Source organism: Delphinapterus leucas, chromosome 13 (assembly GCF_059928025.1).
Source record: "Delphinapterus leucas isolate spDelLeu-1000000601 "Yukka" chromosome 13, BTC_Dleu_Yukka2, whole genome shotgun sequence".
NCBI classification, from domain to species: domain Eukaryota; kingdom Metazoa; phylum Chordata; class Mammalia; order Artiodactyla; family Monodontidae; genus Delphinapterus; species Delphinapterus leucas.
Genome location: NC_143141.1, coordinates 73,836,639 through 73,863,203, shown reverse-complemented (window position 1 = coordinate 73,863,203; position 26,565 = coordinate 73,836,639). Strand labels below are relative to the sequence as shown.

Sequence of the window (26,565 nt, the reverse complement as noted above, 5' to 3'; positions counted from 1 at the left end):
TAAGGATTTATTTCTTTTTTAGGAGTGATATAATAGGAGTGTTTTTTGAGTCCTTGATTTTTACAGCTATGTACTAAATATTTGCAGAGGAAATGGTGTGGTGTTTGGGATTTACTTCCAAATTATTTGGGGGGTGGGAGTAGGAAGGGGTACAAATGAAACAAGATTGGCCATGAGTTGATAGCTGTTTAGACTGCATGGGGAGAACTTGGGGGCGTTTATACTAGTCTCCCTACTCGATTATATATTTTAGATTTTCCATTCTAAAAAATTAGTAATAAAAAAAAAAGGATCAAACCCAGAGATGGGAGTAGGTGGAAGGGATATAGCTTTTATGTTATCAGTAAAGGTGGGTAAGATAACCAGGACTTTGCAATTCAGGGAAATTATTTGCAAGTCTGTTCTTGAGCACATTGCCTTCCAGCAGCATTTTTGCTGAGGGCCGTTTGTAGCAGAAGACAGTTATATGGTCACTTCCGTGTCATGAAAACACATCTGTCTCATCAAAGCAGGAGAAGCTTAGGGAACATTCAGCACTCTGCTGCTCTCTGAGGTCTGCAGCGGTTTGCTCTGGCCCCGGGGAAGAGGATATTTACCTCCTAGGGCTTTAGACACAGAGATCCACTCCCCCTGTGATGAGGGGCCAGGGAGTGCTTGGAAGAGTGGAGGATGCGGCATAAATCCCTCAGGCCCCTCAAAAGCGCAGAGTTGTGTCCACAGCCAGCTGTGCACCGCAGAAACTGTCCTAAGGATTCCCTCTATCTGTCGCCTTCACTGGGGCAACACCCGCCCCACATCCTCCCAGAGAGGAGGTGCTGGGCGGGGCTGGAGTGCACAGGCAGGTCCAGGCGTCCCAGGAGCATCTCAGGGCTGGGACACAGGGGTACTCTGCCTCCTTCACCAGGGGTGGTAGAGAAGTCTCCAGATAGAAATCCTATTTCTCACCAAGGCGGAGAGTTCCCCCATTTTAATGGGAAAATAAATCTAATTTGGAGGCTGAGGTGGTCCCTGCAGCAGCCAGGAGTAGGGGAATCTTGTCCTCAGTGCCCAGGCGGGGGCCCCAACCCCTTCCCAGCACGCAGTCACCCACCCGGCCGTGCGCTCCTTTCCAGGCTCTCTAACCTCCATCTACTACCTGCAGCCTCTGCTGTAGCCAAACCTAGTGGCTTCCTGGCCATCGCATTTCAGTGGCATTCCCCTCCTCTGGCCTCTGGTCCCGTCAGTCCCTCACCCAGAATGGCCTTGCCTCCGCCAGCAACCCTTCCTCGCCCCTCCTTCTGCATCTCCACGTGTGCGAGCAGCTATTCAAGACCCAGCTTAAGGGCTTCCTCCCCGTCTCCTCTACCCCCTCCTCTGCCTTCTCACGAAGGCTTCCCTGACCTCTGCAGCTGGGAGCAAGCGGCCATCCTCTGAACGTGTTGCAGTTTCCACCCCGCCCCTAAGTGCGCCCTGGCCCTCTGTGTCTGGCAGTGTTTCTCCACGAGGTCTGCGCACATTTCCTCTCCCCCGTCAGACTGTGAGAGCCCGGTTCCTTTAAGCCCCACCCTGTACCTTGTGCTCTAGGCAGCAATGCTCAGAAAGAGTATGTGCCGTGGAGCGGGAGGGGCGGGGGAGCTGTGTAGCCTTTCTTGCTTCCGACCTGAGGACCACAGCTGGACTCCCCAACATTTGCTAGAAGGTGAAGTCAGCCTCCCTCTGGGGCCCTGAAAGATCCCCCGGGTTGGGAGGTCAATGGAGGGAGCTGGGGCCAGGATTCTTGATTCCTCCACTTCCTGATCCCCTTTGGATAGACAGCTGGGGGCGGGGACATTCACAGTTGAGAACACTGAGCCGAAGAGTGACAGTGTCACAGAGGAAGAAGGATTTAAACCCACTAACAAGTGAGTACCTCAAAGACGTGCCGTTTCGTGTTCATTTGGATGACTTGGCCCGGGGCTCAGCATGGGGCTCAGTTAGGAGAGCTAAGATCAGATCCCTGTCTTGAAGGTGCTTGGAGGTTAGTACAGGATACAAACCGGGGCAGTTTCTGAACTACAAAGTGCCCTAGCTGAGGGGTGGAAGGAGCGTGTACACAGTACTGCAAGGGAGGCCGAGGGCTCCACAGAGGAGGTGATGGCTGTGCTGGGCCTTGAAGGGTGCACAGAATTAACGGGAGTTCTCAAGGTGGAGACGGCAGAAGAAATATGACGGCTCGAGGCTTGGAGGTATAGAAGACTTGGCATCTTTGGGGAATGGCAGGAAGTTCAGTGTAGTGGGAACCCAGTGGGTGGTGTGGGGAGGGAACAAAGAGGAAAAGTCGGCTGGGCCAAGGGGGGAGCCTTCATAAAGCAAACCTCTTTGCCAATTACCAGGTCAGGTGAATTATGTGGAGATCAGAGCCAGCCTCCAGAGATCACCCATCTCACCCATCAAGTCCCCAAAGCTGGTATTTTGGCAAGAAAACTCAGGGATGGAGAGTAAAGGAAGATCAGGAGGCTGGCCCCAGACAGTCGGTCACTTGGTTCCCTGACAGCCCAGGAACCCATGCCTGGGGGCTTGGATGGGGGCTGAGAACTGGGCAGAAGGTTGGACTAGAAGATCTTAGAGGCCCTTCCCACTCTGCCTTCCGTGGCTCTATGATGGATGCTGGGAATTATTTCAGGAGTTGAAAAAGGACAGCTTAAGCTGACACTTCCTCCCTGAGTGGTGACCTGCAGGCAAGATGGCTCCTTCCCAGACAGCCCACTCCTGATTCTGGCTGCAGCCCTCTGCGTTAAATGAGGACTTGCTTACGGTCTCCATCTTGCTTATGGGAAGCGGAGGCTCCGAGGCCCTGTGGTCCGCTTGCATGACGGGGACTGGGGTCCTGGACTTCTGGTGTCTCCTGTCTGACTCAATGGACTGTGACTCCTGCAGGTTAGGGGCTGTGTCTTCTTCCCCCTGAGGGTTCCAGGCCTGTCCACAGATATCAGCACATTCAGTGAACAAACGAATGAGGGCAGGACCAGGTTAAGAGTGGCTGCTGGCGCAGTAAGACCCAAGAGCTACAGTTGGAGCTGGCTGGTGTGCGCTGAGCCGAAGGGCAGGTGGCCGGCTGACCTGGGATGGCAGGGAAAAGAGGGGTGGCCGGGGACAAAGCTGGAGCATGCCCAGCCCACATGGGAACAGGAGCCTCAGGGGAGGTCTGCCCCAGGCCTGGGTTCCTGTGGAACATCTTAGCGGGGGGTCCCTACAGAGCAGAGGCCAGGCCAATTTGCCTGCTCCTGGCACAGGTCGGGAACCCCTCAGGCGTGCCCTCCTCCCCGCTTTATATCTCGCACGCTGCCCTCTCTCCTCACTCCTGGCTGACAGAAGGAAGCTGGGCTGGAGAGATGATGACTCAGAAACCAGCAGCTGCCCCAAGTAGAAGTGAAACAGTTGTCTCACAAACACATCGGTCATTTAAATGCTCTTTCCTTAAAACTCTTTCATACCTATTTTTTTCACTGAAGCAAACTGATGAAGTGAATGTTATCATTGTACCCATTTTACTGGTGAGTAAACTGAGGGTCAGAGAGGTGAAGTAAGTGGAAGAACCCAGGTAGGACCCAGGGCTTTTGACCCCATATCTACAGATTTCTCTACCACAACCCCATAGGGCTCTTTCCTAAGTGTCCTGTGTCGTGCAGCACAGAAAGTCAAGCTTTATTCCAACCAGTTGATCTGGTCTACCTGGGCCACGAGTAACTCACCTGGTGCTCCCTCACCCCACCTGGCATTGAGCTTCACTCAAGGGATCTGGGGAGCTCAGGGCCAGCATCTCCCTCTGACCGTCCACTGGCTTCTCGTTTCTCCCTGCAGGGTACTTGCTTGGACACCAGTGGTTGTGTGTGCAGGAGACACTGTGGAACGTTCTAGGGTGAGTCCGTTCCCTCTGAATTGTAGTTAGTGTTGGTCTTTTGGGGCATCTCTAGTTGTCAACTGCTGGCAGCAGCAGGTGAGTGGCTAGGGCATCTCTGGTTCTTGCAAAGGACTCTTTCTGGAAACCTGCTTGCCATCTGCCTGTTCCTGCTGCCCAACCCCCTCCCCAGGGGCTCTGCCTACGGTCGCCTGCTGCACATGCGGAGCTTGGAAGTGGATTTCTCCACTCAGTCCAGAGGGCACGCGTTGCAAATAGGCTAATTCCTGTGTGGTCCACTGAGGCTAGAGGACTAGCCCCACCGCCCAAGGAAAAAGGTGGGCATCCGATAGACAAGGTGCTCAACCCCAGTGCACCAGGAGGGGATAAAGAGGCTTTCAGGGTGGAGCAACCAGGGCTGGGATGAGGTCTTGTGAACTGGGGCCACTGTGCTTCGGTCCCTCCACTAAGGCCATCTCTTTACACCTTGGTTTTTCTGCCTGCAAATGGGGCTGGTTTGTGCAGCCTGGGACTGTTCTGTCATGGCAGCAACAACACGGCAACCTGTAGCTAAAGACCCAAATACTGTGCTATCTTCTCACCACGGGGACACGTGTCACAGATGAAAGGACACACTTGCTTTTTCTAAAGGCAGCACAAGCTGGCAGGTGGCACGCGGAGGTCCAGGGTGCTGCAGAGAAAGCAGTCTGGGCGGGTGTGGGAAGCAACAGGCGGCCGGGCCCCCATTCCTCTCCCTCCTGCCTGCATGCACACTGCGATCCCCTCCACCTCTGCCTGTCCCTACGCACAACAGGCCACAGTGTGGATAACCCAGGGCCTTGTGCCCAGAGCTGGCCTGACGGAGGGGGTGGCGTGGGTGCCCCGGTGGCTGCTGGAGAGGTTCTGAGAGGGCTGCCCCATGGTCTCACCTCTCCCTCCTGACGCAGGTGCAGATGTGTGTCCAGCCTGGGCCCCGATGCTCACTTTGCTCTTTAATCTGGTGGGTTCTCTCAGCTCCTCCCCTACTCTCCCACCCCGCCCCCACCCTCAGACCCTTCTCTGGGGAGAAAGGGCCATGTCTAGTAAGGAGCACCCTGGCCTTTGGTCAAAGACTGCCAGACATGCCCCTGGCCCAGGGGGCTGGGCTGTGGCCAGGCAGAGGCAGAGGCAGAGGTGCGTGGGTAAAAAGCAGAGGGAAGCCTGGCCTTGTCTTTCCCTGCTCAAAACCTTCAGGGGCTGCCCACTTTCCCCGGGGTGAAGGCGGTCTTACCTCCTCGGCTCTGTCTGTCTCTCCTGCCTCAGCTCGCACCTACCCTGGGATCTAGGCTTATGGAGCATCTGTCTGTTCCCGTGTCCCAGCTCCTCTCCTGATCTTGGGCATCCTGTCCCCTCTGTCTGCTCTGTTCTTACCTCTACACCTTGCTCCTTTCTGCTGTTCCCTTGGGTTTCAGCTGAGGTGTCACCTCCTCCTGGAAGCCTTCCCTGACCACCCTGCCTACAGCCTGGGTCAGGGTGCTGCTTCTGTAGCTTGCACCCTACACTCGTCCCCATCCTCATCGTATCACACACTTGTCCCTATTGTCTGCCCGCTGGTCCTCCTGTCCCAGTGGATGTGGGCTCATTGAGGGCAGGGCCTGGGGCATGCCCAGCCCCTGGCCTTGGCACAGAGATCATAGTAAATAGTCACTGGATGTGTGAGAGGGAAGGAGGCTAGGAAGAGAACCGACAGAGAGGGAGGCTTGTGGGGCTTATAGGATCCCTGACCACAGATAGACCTGCGAGAAGCCAACAGTATCCCCATCATGCTGGTTTCTAGGAGCCCCCCAGGTCTTCCAGACTGTACACACCACCCCCACTCTGTGCCCAAGGAAATCAACCTGCAGGAGGGAGAGGGAGAGGAGGAGAGGACCCAGGGAGACTCCGCAGTGCTGGGTCCCTCAGCCCTGGGTTCCCCTGAGCCCTGGGGTGGGGTCCTCACTTTTGCTTCCCCAGGACCTCCTGCAGGCAGAGGATTCCACAACCCTCTGGTTGGCACATTGGCAAGTGCAGGGAGAGACACACATTCAGACATGGAAACGTGGGGGACCCTGATTTTCAAGAAATCACAATGGTTAGTCAGGCCAGGGGCAGATGGCTGCCCGTGAGAAGCCTCATCGCACCAACCCCGCTAGAACTTTTCCAATCCATCCTCCCCTCCCTGCCCTATCCCGTCAGCCCGGAGCTGGGGTCCCCATAAGACAGGAGAGTCCCTACCTCGGAAAGTCACTTTGGCGATCCGGTCGCCCCTGCCCCGCAGCTCGGAGACCGTCTTGAGGTGGACGAGCAGAGCCATGCTGGTGCGGGAGCCTGGGTACTGCCAGGCGGGAGCAGCTGGGGAAGGAGCGAGCTCTGTGGATGGAAGGCGCTCCGCACACGTGCCTCCCTCCTCTCCCACACCGCCTCCTCTCCCCTCCGATGCTGCCCACAGAGACTAAGGCAACCAAGCCGAGCCGCTCCTTCCAGAGACTCACAGCCCGGCCAACCTCCACCCCTCCAAGTGGTCAGCCCAGCGTGTGTGTGTCTGTGCGTGTGTGTGTTGTGCGCCCGTGCGCAGCCTAGCAGTGCAGACGGTCTGAATTCATTATTGAGCAGCCGCCTGCTCCCAGATAAGGGACGGCCCAGCTTCAGGTGTCTTCTCTCAGCTCCTGGGGCAGAGCTGCCTGTCCTCCCCTCCACAGGGCCTGCCAGGCCAGCTCTTCTGCCACCAGGAGTGGGAAGATGGGAGTGGGCATGAGCGCGGTGGGCTGGGTGTGGGGCGGCACCCCTCCCATGGGGGAGAAGGAACTTTACGATCTGTGTGCACAGGAAGCTGAGCTGTTGCACTGATGTTTCAGGGCGCCTCCCCCCCAGTCAAGCTGGCCAGCAGGGCTGCTGGTGCCCACCAGGCTCAGGGGGCCTGGATGCTCTGGAAGGGTCACACCGTGCTATGTAGAAATCCCAGCCCAGGGCCCTTCAGCTGGAAAATCAGCACCTACTGGATAGCATCAAGGCTGTGCCTGGTGGCCGGTCCCTCAGAAATGGGAGCCCTAAGAGGACAGGGAATGTACTTTCCCACCTGCTCTCATGGAGATTAGGACCCCAAGAGGCCGGGTCCTGACTCCCTGGGATCTGGGAGGATGGAGGTGCTGTTTGGGGGGCGCTCAGGAGCCAGGCTAAGCATGATTGGAGATGCCTGACTGCGAAGGCCTCAGAGGCTTATGTCTTACTAAGGGCAGTGCTTCAGGTCCAGGGCACTAACCCAGCCCTGTCCTAGGGCCCGGGCGTGGCGAGATGTGCTGCAGGAGAACTGTCAGCTGCGAGTGGTTGGGGAAGGGGTATCTGTGGCAGAATTTCCAAGGACCAAAGGAGATGTGCCCCTCCTTTCTTCCAGCAGCACACCCCTGGAGGGGCTCAGTGGGAAGGGGACCCTGGGGGCTGGGGTCCCCGAGCCTGGAGCCTTTGCAGGGCCATCTGCACCCTTGTTCTTGCTGTTTGCTCTGCACGGAATGCCCCTACCCCATCCCTAGCCTCTCGGCTCAGCCCGACTGGTGCCTATCCTCGGAAGTGCCTCTGCACCCGCACGGCACTCAGGCTGGGTCAGGTCCTTGTCTGTGCTGCCCCTGTCCCCTCTCATCCACTGCTTCCTTGGGCTCCTCCACTTACCTCCCCCGACCCCCGACTGGGAGACCCTGGAGCCCTGCACCTTTGTGTCCCCAGAGCCTCGCATGGTCTCCTGTGGATAGTAGAATATCCCATGAATGTTGACAGGATAAAAGAGTGACCGTGGTGACCTATCTGAACAGTCTAAAGGTTAAAAAAAAAAAAAAAGAAATATTAAATTTTTACAACATGCTGGCAAGAGGTCACTCCCTTTGAATTCTATAGTCCAAGCGACCTGCAGGGTATCACAAGAGCATTCTTCCTTCCTTCTAGATGTCTCCTCCTACTCTACCCTATTTTTCTTTATCTCTTTATGTTCTAATTCCTTCTCTCTCTTTCCTTCCTCAATTCCTTCTCCTTTCTCACATTTATCTAGCCATACTGAATTAAAGAATATTTTAGAATATTGTATTTATGCAATAAAAGTGAAAGTCTAATTTAAAAAAAAAAAACCAGATGTTTAATGTCTCTTTTTAAAAAAACTAAATTCACCAGCGTGTTCCAACCCTAAGGCCGTCCGGTGATCTTTGTAAAGCCTGGTGGCGCTTTACAGGGAAAAAAATCTATCTCCTCCCTAGGCTCTCTGGATGTTCTCTCGTGAAGGGGGCGAGCTTCATGAGGCCTCCTAGGGACCTGTGCATCTTTAGGAGAAAGCCCCTGAACTTGCCCTCTGTAAGGCCTGGAACTTCGCTGAACCTCAGTTTCCGTATCTGTGGTAGCAATTCCATCCGGTCAGCACACAGCACCCCTTGGCTGAGCCACTGACCCTTCTGAAACCTAAGCCAGATCCCACTTTTTAATTTCCACTCTCCTGACTATTACCCATTTGGGTAACTCTTAGTACGACATTTATTCACTGAATGTGTACTGAACTCCTTCTAGTACCAGGTGCTGGGGACTCAGAGATGAACATGATAAGTACTAGCCCTCAGGCAGAAGGGGCAAATGGACTAGAACACAGACGCATAGAACCCAGGACGAAGGGTCCATGGGTGGATCAGCTTGGAATCCATGAATGGGGAGAGGGAGTGGGCACCGGACCTTGTCTGGGGATGGGGGTCTTTAGGACCACCTTCCTGGAGTTGTTCTAAAGAACTAAAGGTTGTTCTTTTACAACTTTTATGAATGTTGTTCTTATCATAGCCCACGTTTTGCGTGGAGAATTTAGAAATGTATAGAAGTGGCTGCATTTTGAAGGATGGGTGGAGGGTCTTCCATCCCATTTGCAACCATTCATTCCCTTTCAGCTCCTTTTCCCCCCCGGGCCTCAGTTTTCCTGCTCTTGCACCTCTTGGAAGCCTGTGCCCCCGCCGGTTCCATTGTCAACTGTCCGAGAGAGCCTTCTGAGGATTCTGGAAGCTGAGGTCTCCATCAGCTGCCATTGACAGGGTCAAACTGTGAAGAAAACACCTCTCGTCTGACAGGTGAAGTGAGATTGTGACGGAGGAGGCTAAACTGCACAGGTGCTTGCTGACACCAAGACTGCTGTAGGGGGAGCCGGGGAGCAGGTGGGGGGCAAGACACAAAGAGCCTGGTGCCTTGGAGGCTGTCTGTCATCACCCCCCCCCCCCGCCACCCCTGCCAATTAAAGACCTTAGGTCCCACCCTGCCCTACATGTGGCCCAGGGCTGTGTGAGGGTCACTGGAGAAATCTGGGTGTGGGCACCGAACACTTACAGGAGGGAGGCACTATGACCAAGAAACCTCACCTGGGCCTGCTGAAGCTTTGCTCTCTGGGGCAAAGGCCCAACCCTGGATTCACAGGAGGGACTGCGCTGCAGAACTGGGGCAAGTGTAAATCACACACTAGACCTTTTCACGACTGGCTTTTGCTCCTTACTTATAAACCTCTCTTGTGGAGTAGTTTGAGAGGCAAGCGGAGGTGAGAAGGAAGTTCCTAGGGAGAGAGGAGAGATTAAGGAGAAAAATGTCCTTCGCTCCCGACGTCCGTGCACACACACACACACTTAAATTACAGTGTCCTGGGCAAACACGCCAAGCGGGACACACGTCTGAAGCCCCCTCCTGGAGGCCCCGCGGAACGGGGGCCCGGTGGAAAACCTTGGGGAGCGATGGCTCTTGACGTCCCTGTGGCCACTCGGGCCCTGGGGCTGAGCCGAGCTTAGGCTGCTGCTTTGTGCACCGTTTCCACCTCCGACCCGCCTCGGAGCATCACCCATCTGGCCTGGCGGGGAAGCTGAAAGATGCAAGGATGCGAAAACGGAGGCTTGGGTGAGAGCGGCGATTTGCGGTGTCACACAGGAGAGCACGTGGAGATGCGGGAACATCTCGCGGGCGCGCCCCGCCCGGCTGCTCCTAGAAGAGGACGGCGAGCGGGGTGCGGGGCCCCCGGAACGCCGCGGCGGCGGCGCAGCCCCCCTGGCGTTGCCAGGCGCACGGTTGCCGGGTGACCCGTGCTGTCGACCGTGTGGCCAGAGCGCCCGGGCTCGCTGCGCGCTCGCCGCCCCCATCATGGCCTCCCGCGGCGCGGGCGCCCTACTGACCGAGTTCAACGCCGCCTACGTGCCCCCCGGCCTCATGCCCGGGTAAGACCGCCACACACCAGGCCCCGCCTGAATCTGGGGCTCAGAGCCCCTGCGGGCGGTCTCTCCCCTCCTCCCTCCACAAACCCCTCCACCGGCCTCGAAACTCCACCCTTTGGGGGTCGAAGGAACCCGGGGCGCCAAGCTTTCACCTGGCGGGGTGGCCTCCCCAGGGGTCTGCGCTCTCAGAGCAGGCAGTGGCTGGGCGCGGTGGGGGCTCTCCAGGTCCCCTTCGGTAGGAAGTCGGTACCTAGCGAGCGCGGAGCCCGCCGGGCCGGGATAACCGTGGTTGGGGTCCGGGTCAGGGGGAGGTGGGGGAGACGACGTGTGGGGTTGGTGTTCGGAGACGCCGGGCAGGAGCAAGAGGGTGAGGAGTCCCCGAGAAGGGAGCGGGTTCTTCGGCCCCCACTACATTGCGGGCACGCAGGATTCCCGCAACATGAATTAACTTGTTGGTTGAAGGAGCGAAGGCGACCGGGTGGGCATCTGGGAGCGGGGCTCGAAGAATCTGACATGGCAGGACCGGCAGTAACGTTTAGTGGTATGCGCTACCCACCGGATCGCCTCCTCGGTTCTCCCACTGACCTCACTTAATCCTCACAGAATGCTGCCTTTGAAAGCTTCCCAGCCCCCAGACCTGCCCCACCTTTAGCATTTTAGGGTGCAGGGCAGAACGTACTTTCCCTTTCTCTGGATGTGTTCACACTCCAGACAGCTAAGGGGCAAGTCTGACGGCTCCCTTCCATTCTTTGGTCCTTTTTCTCAAAGTGTCTGAGAACCTCCTCTTCCAGGTTGTGAGACTGTCTCCTCTCTTCTACCAGTCAACATGGCCATTGAGGATGGGGGCTGGATTCTGAGAAGCCGCCTGCACAGCACCTGCACATCTGTATTGAAAGAATGAATGAAATTGATGTCTTGAGAGTTTTGCAGGCAGGATCTCCACGTGGGTGGAAAAACACGTGCTCTCTTCTGCAAACCAAACAGGCTGCAAAACAAAGAAAAGGTCTCAGTGTATATTTTGTGTGACGTTTGGGTTTTCTTGAAGCAGAATAAGGCTGACATAGAGGAGCTGTGATATTCAAATAATTTCTGCACACAGAGGTAGTACAGTAAGTAGGGGCAGGTTCTGTAGCTTTAATCCAGCCCCTTGGTGGACAGGGCCTTTCCTGGGCCTTAGAGAGCTCAAAAGCTGCTTCGGTTCCCATCAGACAAAGCTGATTTACCAGGTCACAGTTGTTTCCTGAAGTCAAGCCAGGTGTGTTAGAGAAGATGACTAAGGATTTTCCTCTTAATTCTTTCAATCGTTTAGGCATTCCTTTGATAAAGATGTGTTGAGTGCTTGGGATGGGCCAGGTATTGGGTTAAGACAAACAAGTGGGGGGCTGCCCTGGAGGGGTTCCCAGTCTGGTGTAAATACATAAGGTTCAGTTCAAAACCATCTCTGCAGCCTTGGGTAGTGGTGTCTACACCACACTCTGGGTGTTTATCATGAAATTTGATTTCATACATTGCTATATTTTTGTCTTAAGCCCACCACAGTCTCCATTGGAACCTAACCCTCCCCCACGGCTCCCCAACTCGGTCCCAGGTTGCGGGGAGGGAAGCTGCATGTTTCAGAAGCAATCCCAGGATACTTCTCTATCCACGCCACTCGTCTGCAGTTCCCTTGGGTGCCCTGTCCTCTGACTGATCTAGAAATTGTGATCGCAAGTGAATCATAAATAAGGTTCCAAGCGTGGATGGGCTAGTTTGAGCAGCTGAGCCTCTATGTGTTACTTTCTTGGCTGGATCTTTCTGGGAGGGATCTGCTCTCCCTAAAGATTCTCATCAACAAGGAATGAATTGAGTTGTCTTATGTGTCTAAATGCTACCTTATTGGCAACTTTGTTAACGTAATGAAAGAATCCAAGATTTCCCTGCCACACTTGGGTAATTATTATTTTGTGTCTTTTCAAAGATGAATCACAGGATTTTAAGTGCAACCAGTCTCTTCTGACACTCAGATCGTCCTCCTTACCAGTTTTACTCATAGAGGCAGAAATACTTGCAGTGGTGAGGACCTCGGAAACTAGGCAGTCCAGCCCCACCACCACCTCCCGTTCCAGACGTGGTCACCGAGGTCTGGGGGATGGGGACTTGCCTGAGCCTCAGGCTGGTGATGGAAGAGCTGGGCTGGAACCAGGTCCCTGATGCCCTGTAGTGGCACTGTGAACCCCCATGTATAAGTACCTATTATATGCCAGGCACTGAGCTGGGCTTTTTACAAACTTAAAAAAAAAAAAATCTTCACAACAACCCAGTTGTCAACCCAGATGCAAAACTGCCCGAGGTCTGTCATCAGGTTGCCCAGCCAGGTCTGTGTGACTTCAACACCCTGCTCTCCCCAACTGCTAGCAGTTGTCATCAGTTAGATCTCTACAGCGTTCAAGGCCTGATTCTGGGTACTGAGGGGAACAGGATGCTGGTCCTCAGACAAGGATGCCCCACCTGCTCCCTTGCCGCTTTGGGCAGTACAGCCCTCAGACATTGTGCCACTTTCTGGCCCGTGTGCCCTCCCTGCAGTGAGCAGGGAGCTCTCGGGTCAGAGATCCTGGGGTTGTAAGGCTTTTGGAGGGAAGAGACTGGCTCAGTGAGACGCTGTGCTTCCTGCCCGCAGGTCAGATCTAGGTGGGACCCATCCCTTTGCGCTCTGCCTCCCACCACACCTCACCGGGCTCCCAGTCCGAACACTTGACCTGCCCGTGCATCCTGGGGGACAAAGCAAAGGCCGTCTGTCCAGGAGGATGTAGGAGGCCCAAGTGCCCACATAGCTACCTGATGCCACTCACACAGCCCTGAGGAACTGGGGAGCCTTCCTAAGAACAGGGGATGGGGGGCTCCAGCAACCTGGGCTTTGTAACAGGGACCCTCCTTCTCTGCAGAAGAACCATAAGCCCATAGAGATGTGCTCCCATTTGTCAGTTCAATTCAGCAAATACTTACAGAGCATCTACTGGGTGCCAGGGATGCAAGTATGAGTAGAACCCAGCCCTCTCTCCCCATGGAGTTGACAGTTCAGATAGGAAGAATATACTAGGGCCCAGGTAATTACAACACAGCAGAATGTGAATTGAGACATAAGAGAGGCACAAAGATCGAAGACAGTTCAATGGCAGGGACAGGCGTGGTCTATGGGTGGGTCGGAAGAGGCTCGATGGGAAAGGGGGTGTATGAAACGTACCTTGAAGGATGGATAAGATCACAATTTGGGGAGAGGAGGAAACATCTTCTGGACGGAGGGGATGGCATGGGGAGGAGGTACCAGCAGAATACGCTTTGAAAGCAACAAATGGCCTATTTGCTTGGAGTGGCAAAGCTGGTGTTACCGAACCAAGCTTGGGTCTGCTTGCCTGCGCACAGTAAAACCAATCCATTGACCTGGGTTGCTGTGAAGGAAAGTGCCGCGTTTATTGCAGGGCACCAAGAAAGGAATCCAAGTAGCTAGTGCTCAAAAGCCCCCAACTCCCCAAAGGCTTTCAGGCAAAGGTTTTTAAAGATAGGGTGAGGGAGGGGGTTTGTGGGGTGTGTGATCAGCTCGTGGACATTCTTCTGATTGGTTGGTGGTGAGGTCATCAGGAGTTACCATCATCAACCTTCTGGTTCCAACCAGTCTGGGTTCTGCGTCCTTGTGGGAAGCATACAATTAACTTCTTCCGCCTGGTGGCATCAGTATCAGCAAAATGGCTCAAAGGACGCGGCTCAGAATATTATCTATGGTCCCTGCGGAGGAACTAGAGGTCCTTGACTTTGCTTAATGGCTGAACTATTATTATTTTGTCTTGCTTGACTGTTTTCCTTTCCTTCTGCATTTTCTCACGTCTCTGATTAAATTTATGCTTTGGAACTCTGGGAAGGCCTAGGAGGCTGAAGTTTTGCTACAGACAAGAAGCAGTCGGAGGACATGGTTGGGGATTCTGTCCCTGGAAAGCCCCACAGGGTCCTGCTCAGTTACACTGGGACACAGAAGTGGATGATGAGACAGGAAAGACCTCTCACAGGGGCCCACGTCAGGCAGGGCCTTGAGCACCTGGCCCAGTTTGTTCTCAGTTTCCCAGGTGATGGGGAGCCCTTGAAGGTTGTTGCCCAGGGGAGGGATCTGACCAGAACCGTAGTCAGCAGGAAGTGTGTGGAGATGAGGGTGCTCTTGGAATAGAACAGGCTGAACAGTAACAAGTTAATTAGTTAAGAAGCTGCTCGTGGGATCCCTGATGTTGAACGGTAATTAATTTGAATATTAGCTGGGGGACCAAGCAGTGCTATTAAGAGGCGGGGAGGGATGGCTCCCTGCGTGCACAGTAACCACAGGGGGCTTTGACTGTGGACCGGGCCGAGCACCTTCTCCAAGCTTGTGTGGTGCGCAGGTGGGTGAGGGGCAGGGTTGGACGAAGGGGTCGAGGAGGAGGTGTGAGGGTCCGTAGGGACCATTCGACGCCCCATTGTGAAACATGCCGCTCCCCTCTGTCCTCTCCACCATGGCGTGCCACAAGCCCAACAAAAACGGGCCTCTACCATGGAACCGCACTGTCATGCTCACAGCTCGCAAATGCAAGTGCGTACAGGGACATAGACCTACTAGTCGAGGTGTGCCCTCCGAGGGCTAAATAAATACGACCATGTGCATGGGCGCGTGCGTGCGCGCGCACACACACGCGCGCGCGCGCGTGTGCACGGGTCCCCGCCCACAGCAAGAGGGGTTGAATGGAATCCAGAACCCACGCAGAGCCTTAGGAGGATTGTGGAGGAGAGGGCTTCTCTTCTGTTGGGGTGCAAGTATCTTGGCTTTCAGGGAAGGTGGGAAAGCAGGGAGCAGAGAGCCTGGGGGTGGCAAAGACAAGGATCACGATGACATGTCACTTTTCTATAGCTCCTTTCTTTGAGGTGCACAGACGCCCCTGTGGGTGGGACTCTCTGGAGCCCAGCGTTCCAGGAAATGGTGCCCCCGGCTTTTGGACTTCGGCCTCCTTCAGTGAACATTACTGAGCACTTGTCATGTGTCAGGGGCTGTGTAGGTTCTGAGGATAGAAGAGAACACTCTCTTAGCAGAGGAGCTGAGCTCATGTGGATCTTGGTGTCGATGAAGGATCGTAATCCTGCTGTGAGGCAGAGATGCTGGGCAGAGGGTGGGTGGCCAGGGGAGGCGACAGGGAGCCTGGCTCTGTGAGTGAGGGCGAGATGCCCCAGGAGGCAGGAGGAGATGCAGGTGGAGGAAACGTGTGTGAAGGCTTGGAGAGCACGTGGGGCCCCAGGGATGTGAGTTACACTTCCGGGGCATAGGGCGCCCGAGGGGAAGTGAAAAGAGAGGTGAGCCATGGTGATCAGATGATGAAAGGTCACTCTGGCATCAGTGTGGACGACAGCCTGCAGGGGTGACACTTGGTCTAGGGGACAAGCTAGGAGATCTGAGGCTGTCCAGGTAAGCAAGAGGAGGACTGGTAGCCATGGGATGGAGGAGGGCAGTGGGAAAGTCACTAAGGAGGGAGCAAAAGCAGGACTTAGGGAGGGACTGGATGTGACGGTTGGCAGGGTGATGCCCGGTTTCTGGTAGGTGAGGCGGTGTTAGCCAGGACGGAGACGGCCAGGAGGAGAAGCAGGCTGTCTTCAGTTGTGCTGAGTCTGGGGGCCCCGGGCAAGCCCTCGCTGGGCAGCTGGGTGTGTGGATCTGTAGCCGGGAGGAGGGTCGGAGCTGGAGACACCGATCTGGGTGTCCTCGGTGTTGGAAGTCTAACGTGGACGAGCTCTCCCAGAGGGAGTGGGTCCCTGAAGAGAGAAGAGGACCCTGGGGCAACACCAGCACCTAGGAGATGAGCAGGGGAAGAGAGCCAGACTCCAGTCTGTCCTCCTCCACGCTGAGGTTATCCTCAAAGCCTCCCCCCATGGAGACCCCTTCATGGAGCTCCACCAGTACTCTCCCCACCCGACCTTCAGGGGAATGGGCCTTCCCTCCTCGCGTTGAATAGAGCCTTGACTGCCAGCACCATTTTTGCACACACACACCAGAACTCAATAAATACCGAATGAGGGGTAGGTGGGAGGAAGGAGGGCTGAGCAATGCAGGCTTTTGTATTCTCAACACCTAGCATCGCACTGGCACACAGTGGGTTCCCAATAAAGTAACTCTTAATGCCATCTGACTCTCTTAAAAAGTATTACCTGTGCAGGTAAAGAAGAACGCAACAAATCACCCCAAATCCAAACACCTAGAATTAACCTAAAAATCATTTTAGCTTTCTTTTTATGTGTATAGTCAGATAAAAGGCTAAATGGATGGGTGGATGGGTCCATGGATAGAAAGATAAGCGAGCAATTTTATAAAAATATGATCTTACCATACTTACTATTTTAAAATGAAAAGCATGAAATTTAATGTTACTCAAACTTAAGAGAAAGATACTGAAGTAAAGTGGAAGAACAGATTTCAGATAAATGCTAATTCATCATAAGAGATCTCCGTTTCTAAAAGTTCCCTCTGAGGGAGAGAGGGAGAGAGAATAAGCACTGTTAAGGGGTTAGAGTAATTACATTGTGTTATTTTCACCAACGTGTTTCGATTTTAGATGCCACGGGTTGAACTATGCTTTAGAAATTCTAAGTGCACGCCCATCTCCCCTCCACCCCCCCCAACTTTTGTTGCTTAAATTATTTTTCCTTTGACAGGTTTTATAACATTTACATTCTTTTCTGCAGCCAGCCTTCACCTAGTAGCTATTCTTGGCTCTCTGCACTTAAATAGATGTGAAGTAACCACCAGTCATTCTTACAGAGGTTCTACATTCCTGAGTAGTTTTTTCTTTTGAATCATCTCTTAGTTGGCAGGATTTCATCAGTGAGCACTGCTTTCAAGAAGAACTTTGGGTGCTTTATTTCCTGAGTTCTTTCATGAAGCTGCCTTTATACCTGGGTGACTGGCCAGTTCGATATTCTCGGGTCATGCTCTTTTCTCTGCAGAGTGCTGTAGACGGTTGTTTCTTTAGTTTTCATTCTGTTGCTTCATTTTCTCTGTGTTGGAGTTTGGCAACAGCTGGTGACCAGCACCTCTTTCATCCCCTGCGTTCTGAACCACTTGGGAAAGAAAAGATAAAAGAGGGGAAGCTGGCGTTGGAGAGTGGGGCTGACGCTGAGCCTGGATGAGATGGCCAGGCTGGGCTGGGACAGGCTTTCCTCCTGAAGGGCAGAGTGGGTCCCCCAAAGGGCATGGAGGAGCAGGGTGGGCTTCCTTGCTTCCAAGCAAAAGAGGGAGGGAGAGTGGGCTTCACCCCCCCAGGTAGATGTTCCTCCACTTCTAATGTGGAAGAGCAAGTGGGGGCTGGAGACGGCTGGTGGACAGTTCCCTCCACACGGAGCGACTCATCGCCATGAAGGAGGAAGCACCTCCCAACCGCTTGTCTTTGACTTCTAGATGATGGCACTGTTCTTTTTATGACATTTCACACACAGCACAAAGATCTTTCAGGGGCTCTGCCTCTTTATCTTAGGTGATGCTTCTTCCAAATGAGTTTCTTCATCAGTACGAATGTTGCAGAGAGGGAGTGGGGGCCTAGGATGTTGGATGTGGCGACTGGATGATCTTATATGACCTTCATGAAAAAGCACAAGCACACATTCAAGTGATGGGTCAGGAGGAAAGCATAGGAGTAGAAGAAATGAAGGCAGAAAGTAGTAAAGAGGATTCCTTGGAGAAATTTGGAAATAAAGGAAGAGAAAGGGTTGTAGAAAGCAGCAAGGCCAAGTGTGGAATTTTGCAATCTAGAAAAAGCTTTGAATGTCTGTGGGCAGAGGAGAAAACACTAGGGGAGCAGGAGAGATCCCAGATGGCTGGGAGGGGGGACAGAGGCCGAGAGACAGGGACGGACAGATGGGGGAGTGAGGCCTTGGTGAGGCAGGACAGGGCGCTGCAGCCCAGGAGGGGGAAGGCCATGGCAAAGAGGAGGACTCCGTCCTGAAAGTGGCCAAGGCGACCCCACAGGCTCACAGGCACTCACCAACCCCACCATCTTTCGAGGATAGGAGACGTGGCCGCCAGCAAGGAACTCAGGAGGGGCCAACAGGAAGGGTCACTGAGGCAGGAGGGAGAGGGTTAGGACCACCATGGTCAAGGCACCCAGGGTAGAAAGAAGGCAAGGGACAAGAGAGGTGAGGCTGGAGAAAGGCCTGAGCCCAGTGGAGGGTCTCTCCCCTCTGCTGCCCACTCTGCAGCCCCGTCACTCACTGCTCTGGCCCCGGGCTAGCCTCGAACGCTGTAGGATCGCAGGGAGGTAGAGCTGCGGAGGGAGGGTAGGACCAGGAACCGGGGCAGGACTCCTTCTGTTCTGCCTACAGTGCAAAGCCATTGGAAGGTGCATCAGTAACCACGGTGCTTAACTTTCTTGCCTTTCATCCAAAGACGAAATCATGCATTTCTTTCTAACTCTAGGCCAACACCCATTCTACCTGTGAGGAGGCTGAGGCCCAGGGCAGACCTCAGAGGTAACACTGAAGCACATCTTCAAAGGCCTCACGGTGCTTTGGGCTCTGGTGCAGGAAGAGTTCCTGAAATGGAGAAGCCCTCGACTGGCAGTGGCCTGGCCAGCTCCCTGCACTTTCCGGGGCTTCCCTGGGAATGTTTTCATGTCGGGGAGGGAGCTCAACCAAGAGGAAGTAAGACGTCAAGCATTGCAGTGGGGTGGTCTCAGGAGATGCACTGGAGGGCCCTGGAGCATGGCCACTGGCTTTCAGTGTCTGTGTCTGTAGGTCCCACCGTAACGTCACTGGTACTGTTGGCATGTCAGCTACCGACCTTGTCATTTGTTTAATAGACATTTCCTGCCCACAGACCACGTGTCTGACCTGGTTCGGAGAACTGGGGATCAAACGTGAGTAAGATGTGATCAAACTCTGCCCTTGAGAAGCTCCCCGTCTAGCAGGGAGACAAGATGTAAGCGGACAGTAGCAGGACAGGGTGAGATGCAGCTGGTGGAAGGGGTTTAGGGCACAGAGAGAACAGAGAGTGGGACCCACCTAGACTTAGGAGAGGTGGCAAGGAAAGGCTTCTTCAAAGAAGTGACATTTAGGCAAGTCTTAAAGGGCCTTTTAGTACCGGGAGGCACGGAGCAGGGGACGGGGTGGTGGTGGACAGGTTTGTCATTCCTGATGGCAGAAGGCACAGGGCAAGATGCCAGTGGGGAGAGTGGGGGGAAAGGCGGGGTGGAAGGCAGGAAGAGCAATTACACACAGGAACCGCAATGGCTGTTTACAACAGGGCTGTAGGGTAACTGACGAGGCAGAGACAGAGGCAAGGGTCAGGTCACTGACAGCCTTGCCTGCCACGCTAAGGAGCTGACTTCAGAAAGTTCAGTCTGGCTGAAGTGTGGAAAATGGGCTGGAGGTATGAGTACAGGTAGGAGAGCAGGGAGGAGGCTGCTGCCGCCGTCCGGGTGAAAGGCGATGCAGCTTGAGCTCAGGTGGCGGGGATGCAGCTGCAGGGCTTGGTGGCTGATCGGATGTGAGGGATGAAGCTGGGGGAGATGGATGCCCGTTCTGTCTTGGACGTCGTGGAGTGCTCTTCACGGAGGTGGGACTAGACTGTTGGGGAAGGTGGAGGTGGGAGGTGAGGCCTGGGGGACATCCCAGGGAGATGCATGCAACCGTACACAGGAGTCTGAAACTTGGAGGGAACTTCTGAGCTGGAGCTGGAGACCAGGGGTCCTGCACACACAGGTGAAGGTTAAGCCACGGCATGGAGGCCATCACCAGGAAGACTGGGTGGGCCCTGGACAGACTCCAGAGGAAGTGGGCAGAGAGGGAACATGATGAGAAGGAGACTGAGAAGGAAAGGACAGAGGTGTTGGTGAAAACCAACAGTGAACAAGAGAGCAGAGTAATAGAAACCACGAGTGATATTTCAAGAAGAGAGCGGTCCACAGTGTCCAGCGCTGCAGGAGGGCCACTGGTGACCTCGGCAAGAGTGACCTCAGTGGCGACATGGGGGCAGGTCCAGGTTTCAGAGGGCGGGGAGCCCAGGGGAGGCTGTGCTGACTGGGGAGCTTTGATCTCTTATTTGCCCGAAGTCTGATTCCCATGCTCTCTGATGTCACCAACTCGCCCCTCCTCTCCCCTCCATTTCCCCAAACAAGTCTTGGTTCTCTCTGTGTGAGTCTCAGTTAACCAGGGGTCTTGAGCCGTGTCTGCTGTGCTCTCTGTGTCCCAAGCGTCTTTGCTCGCCCTGCTCTTGTCCCTCCCACTAGCCCCCTTGGTCACAGAGGGTGATGAGTTAAGACTTTACCCCACAATACACAGGGTGACAGTTACAGAGCGAGGGGGTCAAGGTTTCAGCAGCCTCAGGAGGGATGCCAGGAACCTGAATGGGCGGAATCAGGAAGAGCATTTTCAGTTGCCCTGGGAGTTTGGGAGCAAACCCCATAATCCTTGCTGGCCTGAGTCTGCAGGCTTCTCCCCCTGCAATGGCAGCCTTGCAGCTACACTCGTCCAAACGCCAGCACAGCCCCTCGGTGCAGCAAGGAGCGTCTGCCCTCTGGTGGACCCAGAGGGTACTACACAAAGCAGGGCTGTCTCCCCAGCCCCAGCCCAGACTCAGAAAATGTTCTTTTAGGGACGTGAACACATTTTTCAAAGTCCAACCGTCCCTCTAACAAATGTGAAAGTTCCTCCCTGTCCACCCTTTGCTGCTTTTATCCGGGAGAGCTTCTTCTCCCGGGGAAGGCCAGCTCTGCCCTGTGAGATAATCGGGCATGTGGCTTCCTCACTCTCCCTCCTGCCGCTCAGGCAGGGAGATCAGAAGTCTATGCTGTGAGGTGTCCTGTGGAGTAGGGGCCATCGGGAGGTCAGTGGGCAGATCTTGGGTTTCCAACTCCGTGCTGACCCATCGCTTGCCTCAAGAGCCCTGAGCCTTGCCATTGTTTTTGATAAGGCAGCAACCCTTTCCATAGAGTTTAATGGTTTTTAAAGATACAATTTAACATCCTCTATAGGTTCTTCTGTACAGGACAGATGGGCGCATTTTCTAAATATGGAAACTGAGACTCCACAATGGCCTCGGGAACTTGTGCCATGGCGAGTCTGGTTGAAGGCAGAACTGGAGGGAACCCGGATCACCCAACGCCAACTCTAGGATTCTAGGTTGGCCATCTCCACCCTTGGGGTGGCTCTGAGTCAGTCCATCCCTGGAGACAGTGCAGGGCCTTGTCTGGGGACAAGTCTCCCCTTGAGACCTCTCCGGGCAGGATCTGCTTCTCCTGCAGCTGTGGGACCCCAGGACGCCCAGCTCTGTTCCTTCTCCAAACTACCTGGCAGCTTCACATCTAACACAGGGGACCAGCTAGGTGGTTGGGAGTAAGAGGGTCGGTGTCTGCACTCAGGCTTTACCCCGATCATCTCTGTGGCCTGGGGAAAGTCCCCTGTCCTTCCCTGAGGTCCACTGCCGTCACTGTCACCGCCACCATCACCTTTGTCACCACCACCATCACCACTGTCACCGCCACCATCACCATCATCGCCAGTAGCAGCAGCACATTTCTTGTAACACTTGTTGAGTGTTTGCTCCTTGTTCAGCATCATGTTAAGTGCTTTGTACGCATTACTTCATCTGCTCCTCAGAACAGAGCTAGGAGGGAGGTACCGACATTAGTCCATTTTTACATGTGTACACTTCTGGCAGGAATTGGGCCAGAATCCATCCCAGCTTCTTGACACCCATGTCCTTGCTCTTAACCACTGTACCGCTGTGTAAACACAAGTCATTCTGACCTCGAGTGTCAAGCTGACGAGCAGCCGGCAGGGTCGTTGGCAGCACGGGCTGGGAAGTGGGCCTTTTTCACCCTCCCTACCTGGTTCACTGCATAACACTAGCTCCATCCTCACCCCCAGGCCTCCTCTGGGGCTGAAGAAGAAGTGGCACCTTTTAAGGGTATTCCCTGGGCTTCCCTGGTGGCGCAGTGGTTGAGAGTCCGCCTGCCGATGCAGGGGACGCGGGTTCGTGCCCCGGTCTGGGGAGATCCCACATGCCGCGGAGCGGCTGGGCCCGTGAGCCATGGCCGCTGAGCCTGCGCGTCCGGAGCCTGTGCTCCGCAACAGGAGAGGCCACAGCAGTGAGAGGCCCGCGTACCGCAAAAAAAAAAAAAAAAAAAAAAAGAGTATCCCCTGAGAACCTACCAGACATTCCCGTTGGGGAAGAGGGTCTCCCCACAGGAATGGCAGATGCGGGACTGCTACCTTGAGTGCAGAGCCCGATGCCTGAGAGCCACGGCATCACCAGGTTGGCTTTTTGGGATAAAATCTTTATCCGTGACCATCCCACGCTCCTCTCCTCTGAGCCCCAGGACCACTTGGCCACAGCAGGACAGCACTGAGGGTCACACAGCACGGTGTCTGAGGGGCCTGTGGAATGCTCACCCCAGGTGTTAGAGCCAAGAAAAGGCGGTGTCAGCACCCTGCTGGACCCACACACCTCTCCCCTGAGGCCTGTAGGGCTCCTGAGTCTTGGTGGCAGGTCACTCAGGCACAGAGATACCTCCCATCTGCTTCCAATGGGATAATCAAGGAAGTCCCATTATGCCATGTCTGAGAATGAGGGTGCAGTGGCCCTGGAATGCTTGTGCTGGTGTCAGATGCAAAAGAATTCCCACTTGAGCCTCGGCTCAGCAGCATTTCATTCACACAATAGCCTGTGAGAGAGGGGGTGTTGCCCCGCTTTACTGATAAAGGCACCAAGGCTCAGAGGTGGAAAGAACTGTCCAAACTCATGCAGCTGAGAAGTGGCACAGACAGGATTCGAACCTACGCCTTTCTGACTCCCAAGCTCTGCTTGTGGTCCATGTGGGGTGGGGATGACGCAGATCCCGGAGGGCCCTGTGGTGCCTGAGAGAAGAAACCACTTTCTGCATTCTTCCCAGACTGGCAGGGACAGTCTGATTTGGGACCTACCCCGGGACTGTTTCTAGAAGGGGACAGGAGGTAAGGGACCCGAGACTAAGACACTCTTCAAGGCATCGCTGTGCATCAGGGACCTTTACGCCAGAGTGGACACGGGTTCCTAGGTCACATCTGGACGTGGCCTGGGAGGTTCGGGCTCTGGAGGCCGCTGCTTACTACCTCCTGGGAGGCCTCCTGTCTGTGGGACAGGGCACAGGATGCAGGGGACAGCCCCTCTGGAGACAGGATCTAGAATGGGAACCTTGGGTCAGGTGTGTACCCACACCATAGGAATTCTCCAACATTCCAGCACCTCCTGGATTTGATCAAGGGACTCCATCAAGAAAGGGCTCTTATTTCCCCTAAAGGCCAGGCAACCACAGGAGGTTCAAGTACACGGAGGGTGAAATAGACCTTCCCCTGTGAGCCAGCATTTAGACACCTCCTCCTCTGAGGACAGTGTAAACAAGAAAAAACATGTGCCCATCAGGTAGGCATCTGACAGCTTTCAGAGACCCCCTAAGGGGCCTCTCCTGAGTGCCAGACCAGCTGGGCCCCAAAGAGCCCCTGTGGTGGCCGAATTCATTCCAGGGCTTGGCTGAATGGCAAAGCAAATAAACCCTGATCGCTGGTCACACACTGTCGCGTCCCGAGGGTGCAGGGGTGCCGAGGGAGGCTCCAGGGAAGGGAGGGCAGGACGTGTATTTTCCTGGTGAATTTCATCCCATTTGGCCTGGTCCCTGCTGTGACATGTATTGACCTCAAAAGGACTGGCCATCCCAGTCTTGGCATCACTGGCGAACTTAAGCCCTAGAATGAACAGTTCTTAATAAAAAGTACTTCTATATGACCCTGCACTCAAAAAATGATGAACTGATGGAAAAAGGGAAAGGCTTTTCTTCTGCTTTATTGAATAAACAATATTCTAGAAGTGAGGGAGGGATGGGGACAAAGTCATTCTTCTAATCAGATTTCCCCCAGCACCCCGCCCGCAGGGGGTTGAATTCCTAGTTCCAGGGGTCCCCCTCAAGGCCGCCAGAGCAGGTATTTGGGGCCACATCAGCACCCCCAGAAGTGAATCCGAAAGGAGCTGAAAGAAAGAATTCCATTAGCCACCTCGAGCCTGCAGTTGTAAAGCCCCCTCTGATTTCTGGGTTCACACCTCTTGTGTCCCTTTCTCTGAGTGACGGCCAGTTCGCAGCTCTCCCAAGCCAACTCAAAGCCTCCTTTGAGCAGCTCTAGAATGCAAAGGCTGTCCGAACCTTGTGGTGCTGGAACCAGTGGAAAGAAACGGGAGAGATTCAAAGAAAAAACTCAAGGCAGACAGGATTCCAGCTCCAGTCATGTGCTGGGCTGTTATGGAGGAAGAGGAATTACCTCGGTTGGGGGGGGTGGTGGTCCAAGTGTGGATCCTCTTTTAGAGAGTCTGCCCAGGCTAAGCCCTCTGGCAACCATGTTGAAATGGAGGGCCCTCTGCTCCGGCCAGGCAGTTGGAAGAGGGCTGGACACCTGCCTGGAGCTGGCCAATCAGGTTCTCTGAGAATTTGGAGCCAGAGCTGAGGGACATTCACTGAGCCAAATAGATATAAACTTGACCGCTGTGGAGGCCACGTTTGGCCTCACGTCTGACAAAGCAGAGATTGCTGGCTGCACATAAAGCAAAGCGCAGAGCTGCTGAGGACTGAGGCAGAGGCTCTGCCCCCGACCAGCTGCTCTCTGGGGTCTATCTGTTTTCATTCTTTTTTGAGTGGTTTGTTAAACCATTTTGAGTGGGCATCCTTCCTTGCTACCAAAATCACCTAGACTGAAGACCAAGGGCAGAATAGGGCCCAGGAGTGGCAGACACAGGCAAACAGATGCAGCTCAGTGTGAGAAGATTGCCCTAAAAGGGCTGTTCCTCATGAAACGGGCTGCCTTCAGCGGTGGTATGTTTCCCACAACTGGAAGGACCCAAATAAGACTGTTAAATACAGCCAGTATGGAGATGGCCAATTGTCTCAAAGGCGTTTGGACAGCTAACGACCATTAAGGCCCCCTTCTGCCTGATGGAAATGCTTGAGCTCTTCTCTGAGCTCCATCACCAGCATCTTCATCCCTGCCGCTCCCCCCGACATTTCCATGCCAATCCCCAGCTCCCAGTGACCACGGGAGGTTGTGGCGGCACGGCAGCAGGACCAACAGCGGCAAGGGCAACTCCCCAGGTCAGTCCTGGAGCCTAGCGGGCTTTGTGTTGGCTGTAGAGGGACCGCGCCTGAAGTCTGGACCACCCACGTCGTTTGCAAAGCCTGGAATGCAATCCCGCCTTTGCCTTTTGAAACCCCACTCCCTGTCTCTTTCCAGGTTACCTCATTTCTCAGAAGCTCCAGTTTTGCTGATGCTGAAAGAATCTGCGAATTGCCCTGGAAACTCATGACCTCACTGGGAAGACCAAGGTGTCCCATTGGCCGAGGAAGACTGGTGGGGGGGGCTTCTTGTCCCCCACTATGCTGGGCATCCCCCCCTCACTCCAGAACACCTTACTTCATGAAGTCCGGAGATTTGGCCATCGCGTGTTCAAACTCTGAGAAAGACAGCATGTTGTCATTGTCCAGATCTGACTCATTCAGGGCCTGGACAGGGGTGCAGAAGCAGCCAGAGAATCAGAAAGGGAGATGGGGGCGCAGGCGTGGGGGGCGAGCACCACATGCTGAGTGCTACCATAAGCCAAGCTCTTGCTGGGTGCTTAGAGTCCCTGGAGTCCCCTGGGAGGCAGGTGCTCTATCCCTGCCCCAGACAAGGACACGGAGGTGCAGAGAGATGAGGTCATGTGCGTGGTGTCTGGGACCATGTGGGCTGTCTCATCACGGGAAGAGTCCTCTTGGTGCCTCTAGGACAAACTTGGCAGTGAGAATGGGTGTGGGGTGATGGACAGGGTGACATCCCCCACCCACTGTTGTCACCCAGTCACAGGCAGGGGCTCTGCACTGCAAGGGGCTCAGTCAGGGTGGGGAGGCAGCGATGAGCCCTCATGGTTTTATCTGCTCCTACTTCCCATCCAGACCAAAATGTTCTCATGGTCTTAGGACAAATGGGTCCATGGTTGTCTTCATGTCCTGCCGTACTTTGGACTGTCACTCTAGGACACCTGGGCATTGTGCTGGAATAATGTAGGAGAGGGGATGTTGTGAAGTGTGCACCTGAGGCTGACCTGCTGTTGGCCCACCTGCCTGCAGTGGCTGCAGTGTTGCTGGGAGGGCCCCTTGGGGTGGGCTACTGATCTGGAGACCCAGGAAGGGAGTCATGATCCTGGAGGAAGGACAGAAAATTGGGAGTAGTTGCTTCCAGTGAGCACCCATCCCTCAGTGCCCCTCACCCTGCCTGCCATCAAGAGGCTTCAGGTGATAGCGGGGCCCACGCCAGCCACCGTCCCGCAGCCCAGGGCACACGCGTGGCTGGTGAGGTCGGTCAGCAGGTCCTCTGACACGTCGTCTCTGTTGAGCAGTTGAAGGATGATCCTCCGCAGGTCCTCCTCGTCGATGAAGCCATTCTCATTAAAATCTGCAAGGA

General features: G+C 54.7%; 3 protein-coding genes across 3 annotated transcripts in view; 1 reads left to right on the top strand and 2 right to left on the bottom strand.

Annotated features, from left to right (window-relative positions):
• The window catches only part of OTOF (otoferlin), a 91,393-nt gene extending 85,020 nt beyond the window's left edge, over positions 1-6,373 (bottom strand). The window contains 1 exon segment of the mRNA XM_089923384.1: positions 6,110-6,373. Coding sequence (XP_089779510.1) covers positions 6,110-6,188 — 79 coding nt within the window. The 5' untranslated portion in view covers positions 6,189-6,373.
• A 2,789-nt stretch (positions 6,374-9,162) lies between these two features.
• Positions 9,163-22,513, top strand: CIMIP2C (ciliary microtubule inner protein 2C). The gene is made up of 3 exons (XM_089922500.1): positions 9,163-10,080; positions 21,522-21,627; positions 22,228-22,513. The coding sequence occupies exons 1-3, from the start codon at positions 10,007-10,009 to the stop codon at positions 22,510-22,512; spliced, it is 465 nt and encodes a 154-aa protein (XP_089778626.1). The 5' UTR covers positions 9,163-10,006; the 3' UTR covers position 22,513.
• A 966-nt stretch (positions 22,514-23,479) lies between these two features.
• CIB4 (calcium and integrin binding family member 4) overlaps positions 23,480-26,565 on the bottom strand; it is a 68,825-nt gene continuing 65,739 nt past the window's right edge. The window contains exons 5-7 of the mRNA XM_089923381.1: positions 26,447-26,556; positions 25,540-25,628; positions 23,480-24,109 (exon numbers count right to left, since the gene is read on the bottom strand). Of these exons, the coding sequence (XP_089779507.1) occupies positions 24,079-24,109; positions 25,540-25,628; positions 26,447-26,556 (230 nt within the window). The 3' untranslated portion in view covers positions 23,480-24,078. The remainder of the gene's footprint in view (positions 24,110-25,539; positions 25,629-26,446; positions 26,557-26,565) is intronic.

Coding starts and splice junctions, on each gene's coding strand:
- CIMIP2C (XM_089922500.1), top strand. CDS start 10,007: ATGGCCTCCCGCGGCGCGGGCGCCCTACTGACCGAGTTCAACGCCGCC. Junction 10,081..21,521: donor CCCCCCGGCCTCATGCCCGG/GTAAGACCGCCA, acceptor TCCTTCCCTGAG/GTCCACTGCCGTCACTGTCA. Junction 21,628..22,227: donor GTAGCAGCAGCACATTTCTT/GTAACACTTGTT, acceptor CAAAAAAAAAAA/AAAAAAAAAAAAGAGTATCC.